The 7,251-nt window shown below is 27.2% G+C and overlaps 1 protein-coding gene across 1 annotated transcript; it reads left to right on the plus strand.

Moving 5' to 3' along the window:
• Positions 1 to 76: 76 nt before the first annotated feature.
• Positions 77 to 5,904, plus strand: LOC100160596 (H/ACA ribonucleoprotein complex subunit DKC1-like). Its single transcript, XM_008186811.3, has 11 exons — positions 77 to 330; positions 1,484 to 1,641; positions 2,155 to 2,371; positions 3,352 to 3,467; positions 3,534 to 3,783; positions 3,859 to 4,019; positions 4,085 to 4,205; positions 4,451 to 4,569; positions 5,117 to 5,220; positions 5,286 to 5,331; positions 5,717 to 5,904. Exons 1-11 carry the CDS (start codon positions 318 to 320, stop codon positions 5,846 to 5,848), a joined length of 1,437 nt encoding a protein of 478 aa, XP_008185033.1. The 5' UTR covers positions 77 to 317; the 3' UTR covers positions 5,849 to 5,904.
• Positions 5,905 to 7,251: the final 1,347 nt, after the last annotated feature.

Here is a 7,251-nt window from a genome sequence, read left to right on the forward strand (position 1 = left end):
GATCTACGAACAAACGACGCACGGTGTTAATATAAAAACCGATTGATAACAAAAATCTTTATTATCAATGTGGAATCGTCTGTATAATTGTATTGATCAAATTGTTGACTGCACGACTGTTCGTTGCATTATTATTTACTATTAAGTGCAATTCAAATCTTCATTCTTCACAAGGTTTTTGGACTATAGTACAATATTGTAGTCTTCAGAAGTTCAGACGTCGTGCTCGTTGTACCACTCTCCCGCTTATCCATCAACTTTTGTTTACCGACTACCGTTCTCCGATATAAATTGCAATTCAAATACCGTTTTTGAAAATGGACGCCACCTGTAAGTACCTACCAAAAATATTCTTTTCGGTCAATTATTTGACGATATCGAATAATCGTCCCGTCAAAGTTGTTTTATACTAAATACATCCTGCTGAAATGAATAAAATATATAACAACTTTGTATTTATAATAATTTATCGACAACAACATAACAAATACAAGGTAAATATTTTTAATATTGGGTACTTTCATCCTCCTAAGAAATTTTTTAAATAAAAAGCAGTTTGTATAATCGCGAGTAAACATCGTACAACATTGTAGTTTAAAATATCTCTAACTTGGACGGCTTGCATCGGCTTGAATAGTTACAGAGCAACTGATGATTATCATAGATATTTCCAATATTTATAAGTACATTCTTTTATTGTACATAATATTATATGTGAAGATTACAATTATTTTACTATTAAAAGATAGTTTATAGTGTTTAAACTTATCTACTATCTATGCTATCCTATATATTATATACCTACAATAGCTACTATAGTGCGTTTCATTGTAACTGCGACTCGACACTAACTCGTGGTGTTTTTTCATTAAGGTTTCTAAAACTAGCGCGTAAAGTTGAGCTGCAAATTTAAAATTGATAACGAATATTTTACCCATTTTTTCGAGCCTAGTTTGAAAACCCCTGGTTTGAGACAGAACCGCCACAAAGTGCGTTAGCGTCAAGTCGCACTTATAATGAAACGCACTATAGAATATTTACCTACTTATATACTTATTCTTTATATTCTATGGACTTACTGATATAAAATCAATATTCTAAAAAAAATATGGACGATGGGCCATTGGTTGTTGATATTAATATTTATTATTGTAATAATACAATAATATGTTATTATTGAAATAAAAAATTTGAGTGTGTTGCATAGTTGCAAATTAGTTTTTAAATCTTAAAGGCGCTGCAATCATTTTTAAGTTAATAAGTGGTTTATTACATATTTTTGAAAATATGTTTGTTCTGCATTTTTGGTAGGCCGCAGCTGATTTAGGGTCATTCACAAATTTACAACGCCAATGATAATTTTCTTAGGTATATATTATTTGTAATTTACACTAGCGATATTGATCTTGTTTTTTGTTTGATAATTAAATAATTGATTTCTCATACCTAATTTAAAGTAAAACTTTTATATATTTTTTTTTAGGTGTTTTACCAATTGTTAAAAAAAATAAAAATAAAAATTCTAAAGGATTAGCCGATGAAAAATCCTTGGGCGAACTCCAGGCTGAAATCCCCTTCTTTATAAAACCTTCTGTAAAAGCTGCTACGATTGATTCTTCAAAATGGCCTTTGCTTTTGAAGGTAAATATTAGCACTAATTACATAATATTTAAAGAATATTAAAATGTACAAAAATGAATGTTATTTTAAGAATGGTAATCACTAATCAATGTTGTATTGTCAACTATATTTCTTCGATGAAGTAAATCCTTAGCTAAATAATTTGGAACTTCTATTTTATCAAATTTTTGCTTCATGTTTTTCATGTGAAGTTGGTAATATTCAAATGTTATAATCTTAGTTTTAAATATTCCACATTTATTTGACAATAAATATTTTTAGCTAAAATTTCTTTAGTTGATTAGTTTGTTGAATTTTAAATTAAAAACTTTTTATACTTGTATATTAAGATGACTAATCTTTTTGATTCATGATATTTTCCATATTTTTGGTGGGGGTACAATAACATAAGATACTTTTGATTTTATGTAGAAGAATTGGTATAAGTTTAGAGACAGGAAAGTTTTGGTTTTATGCAAACCATTCATAAATATTATTTGAGCTATTATTTTTAATAATATAACTTTTTTTCAGCATTTTGATAATATGAATGTTCGCACAAATCATTACACTCCGTTACCATTTGGATCAAATCCCCTGCAAAGAGAAATTAGAGAATACGTTAAAGCTGGTTATATTAACTTGGATAAACCTTCCAATCCAAGTTCTCATGAGGTAGTTGCTTGGATTAAGCGAATGTTAAAAGTTGAGAAGACTGGTCACTCTGGAACATTAGATCCAAAAACTTCTGGTATCTAATCAATTTTTTATTTAAAAATCTTTTAATTTTCTCTGCATATTTTATTTTATAATTCAATTGATTAAATAAATAATTAAATTGTGTAATATCATGATGTTTTTATCATGATAAACTGTCATGGTATTTTGAAATTTATGTATTACACTGCACCATTATGATGTATCGTAGCATTTGTTTCTATACATTATCATATATTAATAAATAATATACTTTTTATAGTCCGCGACATGAAAAGTGGACGATGACCGTCGCGAACCTAGCGACCATTTCGCCTCAGTGGTTCACATTACGCAAGGGCGCCAGACACTGCGACCCCCCCCCCGTTGTATGCGGTATAGGTGGAGAACCAATGGCTAACTGGTAGGGAAGCCGCTACGGGTCGCTGTACACACCAGCCACTTTTCGTTTCGCGTACTATAGTGACCAATTAAAAGCCATGTGTAATTCATCAAATACATATCATACCATCTTACTTTATCATGGTCTTTATTAAAACTTATTTCATAATATTTTGATCATTATATTTAATTCACTATTCAACATTATTTCTATAGTTTCATTATCTTTTAACGTCTCTTTGTTATTAGTTTCACCTAATACATCATTTAATGATTATCATTTTATAGAAACTATTTTATACGCCAACATAAATGTGTGTTAGATAAGATAAGATTGATAAATCCTCTAAATAATAATATAATTTAAAAATGCAAGTAACAGAATAATAATTATATTAATTGCAAGATGTTCTTTAAAATTTCAATGTTTCATAAGTACTAGAGAAATAATAATAACATTTAACACAAGTTTAAAAAATTTAAAAAAAAAAATTTTTAATTCTGATTATCCGAACACCATCTTAACTCGCAATAATTAGAATTTTTTAAGTATCTATGTATTTTAATATCTCGTATTTGTATTAAAATTATAACTTAAAATGATTTATGGACAATTTTTTTTTTATTTTACAGGTGTCTTGGTTGTATGTATTGAAAGAGCAACACGACTTGTTAAATCACAACAATCTAGTGGAAAAGAATATATTTCTGTATTTAAACTTCATAGTCCAGTTGAAAGCATTCTCCAGGTTAGTATTATTATTATACTATTATTTCTAAAAAATGATTTAATTACATTGTTGTTTGTAATTTAGATTAATAAAACACTGGAATCTTTGCGCGGAGCTCTTTTTCAACGCCCCCCTTTAATTTCAGCAGTAAAACGTCAATTGCGTATTCGTACTATATATGAAAATAAACTTTTGGATTATGATATGGAAGCAAATATAGGAGTATTTTGGATTAAATGTGAAGCTGGTACTTATGTAAGAACACTATGTGTCCATATGGGTCTGATGTTGGGAACTGGAGGCCAAATGATAGAACTTAGAAGAAACCGTTCTGGTAATTTTTAAATTAAATAATCTGACATATTTATTTCAATAAGTTCAATTTTATTTGTTTGTTGTGTTTCCTAAGGTATTACAAGTGAAGAAGAAGGCCTTGCAACATTACATGATGTTTTGGATGCACAGTGGATTTTTGAGAACAATAAAGATGAATCTTATTTAAGAAGAGTAGTTAGACCACTTGAAGGCATACTAACAAATTACAAACGTGTATTTGTTAAAGATAGTGCCGTAAGTACTAAAAAAATCACAAATATTCAATTATGTTTTCATAATTTAATTTAAACTCATTGTAGATAAATGCAATTTGTTATGGAGCTAAAATTATGTTGCCTGGATTATTACGGTATGATGATGGTATTGAATTAAATATGGAAATTGTCATTGTTTCCTCTAAAGGAGAAGCTGTGGCTTTAGATAATTGAGTGGTTTCATTAAATATTATTTAAGTTGGTAATTAAAAAAAAATTATTGTGTGAACAAATTATGACCTAATTTTTTTATATACTTGTTCTGATACTTATAAATTAATATAAAATACGTAACATATTATTGACTAATGTTTAACAGTTAATTTTATATTGAATATTTTTTTTATTGAGTCTTATGCATATACTAAGTTTCAAAATATTTATTTATTATCTTTTGTTGCTACTAAATAGGTGTTGCATTGATGACAACAGCTACAATTTCAAGTTGTGATCATGGTATTATTGCCAAAATCAAAAGAGTATTAATGGATCGAGACACCTATCCTCGTAAATGGGGACTGGGACCAATGGTATAGTATTAATATTATTGGTTTTATAATAATCACACAAATTATTTAATTCATTGATGTTTGAGTGTTGTGTTAAGTGATATGTTACATATCACTTGATATTATGTTAGGGTTTCCTAAATTACAGTTGTCCCAATTTTGAAGCCTTCTATATTTCTTAAAAGAACAATAATAAAGTTATGAAGCATTTTTATCTGCCACTTCTATTTAATGCTTTTACATTATGCCAAGTTGTGTAGAACACATTAATATTTTTGGTAGAAAATTCTTTACTTCTCAACTTGAAATAGTATTCCTTAAATTTGTCACTCAAATATTATTATGTGGTGCATCGTTCAATAACACCCATTATATAAGAAATTACAATTAATTATTCCTATTCAACTGAATAATTATATAATTTAATAATTATATTAAAATGTATAAAAAACTATTTTTAATAATGAGACCCTTGCAAAAAAAAAAAAAAAAAATATTGTTTTTATAATGTTTAATATTTTATATACAATAATTTTCTATTACCTATTAATTTTTTTATTTTTTTTAGGCTAGCACTAAAAAGAGCATGATAAAAGATGGCTTATTAGATAAATATGGTAAACCAAATGAGAATACCCCAGAAAATTGGAGTCAAACATTTTACAAGGAGCCGTAAGTTATAAACATGTTGATTTATTTGTATGTTTATTAAATGAATTGTATTTTGTGTGTTATAGAATTGAAAAACTGAAGACTGAAAATGAAAGTGAAGAAAGTAGAAAAGTAATTAAAATTAATATATATATATAGTAATTAAAATTAATATATATATATCAATATATGGTTGAACTTGGTACAGTTATTTGTTATGGTTTTAGTTAAAATAATATTATTGAAAGTAGATATCATTTTTGCTTTGCATATTATAATAGATATTAAATACTTATTCTCAAATGTGCATTACATAGTATTTGACTTTAGATATTATTTTGTTCAGATAATTGAATGATATTTTTTTTTCATGCTGAACTTGCTGCTAAGTTTAACTAATTTTCATGTGAAATATTTGTTTTACATTACCAGATGGATACAGGATTCTATACATATTTATAATATTATAATGATATCATTATACCTAACTAACATATTGTATTTTTGATATGTTCAGAGAAAACGACAGAGTACACCACTGGATGATGTGTCTCCAAAAACGGATGCAATAAAAGTAAAAAAAGACAAGAAATCAAAGATAGAAATGAATATTAAGAAGGAAAAATTGGATTTGGAAGAAAAAAATTGAATGTTTAAAATCGGACAACTAGAAATTGACAAAAAAAATAAATAAATAAGTTTTTATGTAATTTGTTGTTCTTAAAAAATATATATAAATTAAATGTTTAGTTATAATCGAGTTTTTGTTGACGAAAAAGTGTACATGATGCAATATTTTTATTGCATTTGAATTGATAACTTATTTTTATGCAATAATTATACTGAGCATTTTTTCATTTGTTCTTAATTTTCTAACTAATTTAAATTTAAATGTTGGTAAACATAAATAAATATTATCAATCTGACAAGTTAAATAAAATTTAAATCACAATATTTATGACTAGAGCAGTCATGTATCTTTTAGTATTTAGAAGTATAGTACAGTGATTCTCAACCGGTGTGCGGTGTATTACTATGACTAGTGCCGCCAAATAATTATTAATTTTTGTTGCGTCTACATAGTGTAACGTCTCTTTTTCACTTAGCGCTCGCACCAATCTTTAGGTGTTGTTCTATTTATATTAACGAGGTCTCGGAGACTCGACCTTGGTCTGTGATGTTATTACCAGGGATCAGGGTTATCTTATGTGAAGCAAAGTACTCAATGTATATATATATATATGTTTATCTGTTATTGAATATTAATGTATTATTATTACCTACTACAAGTTACAACATCGAAAGTAAACTTATAAATTATAACTCAGAGTTGCCAATCGTGGCCATGGTGTGTCGTGGGTGCCGATATCCAATGTGGGTTGAGCTGGTCGTCTTCAGGTTGTTGTCAATACATCAATAATTACCATAGAAGTGGCTTACTTGGAGCAGTTTTGAACTTTGACGATGTATATCTCAGTAAATAATTATTGCATGGGGTCAATATGCATATCAAAAGTTGTCTCTTAATCTATACTTTAATATGGATTTTAATTTAAACTTGTATACTTAATTTCTGATTTTATATATTTTCTTTTGTGGCTGCCCCAAGTTACCTTTGAAAGAGCGTATCTTGGGGCAGTTATTTAATTTTGCTGAAAACCTCATTTTGAGCCTATTGTGTCTATCTTGGGGCAAAATACATGAAAAAAAATGTCTTCCTTACAACATTTAACATAGGAATGTATCAATGAAATTATATATAATTTATAACTATGTATAGATACAACTAAAAATTTGATTTTTTTAAATTTAAATTTTGAATATTCAATTTAAATTAAACTTTAATGTAAACTTTAATAATTGACAAACTTTATATTAGAATACACTTTTAGACTTAAAAGTATGTAACAGAAAGAACTATGGTCCGTTTTAAAATTTACCTTTAAATCAAAATAACAAAATAACAAACAACTCATAAATTAAAAGATGGTGTCCCAAGTTAAGCTTAAACGAAAAAACATCGATAACTCTAAAATATTTGATATATGATGA

This window comes from Acyrthosiphon pisum, chromosome A2, assembly GCF_005508785.2.
Source record: "Acyrthosiphon pisum isolate AL4f chromosome A2, pea_aphid_22Mar2018_4r6ur, whole genome shotgun sequence".
Taxonomy (NCBI): domain Eukaryota; kingdom Metazoa; phylum Arthropoda; class Insecta; order Hemiptera; family Aphididae; genus Acyrthosiphon; species Acyrthosiphon pisum.

Bases quoted from the DNA above. Each gene is read 5' to 3' on its own strand.
- LOC100160596 (XM_008186811.3), top strand. The intron at 2,372-3,351 runs GTATCTAATCAA...TTTATTTTACAG, and splicing joins ATTAGATCCAAAAACTTCTG to GTGTCTTGGTTGTATGTATT. The intron at 4,020-4,084 runs GTAAGTACTAAA...AACTCATTGTAG, and splicing joins TATTTGTTAAAGATAGTGCC to ATAAATGCAATTTGTTATGG.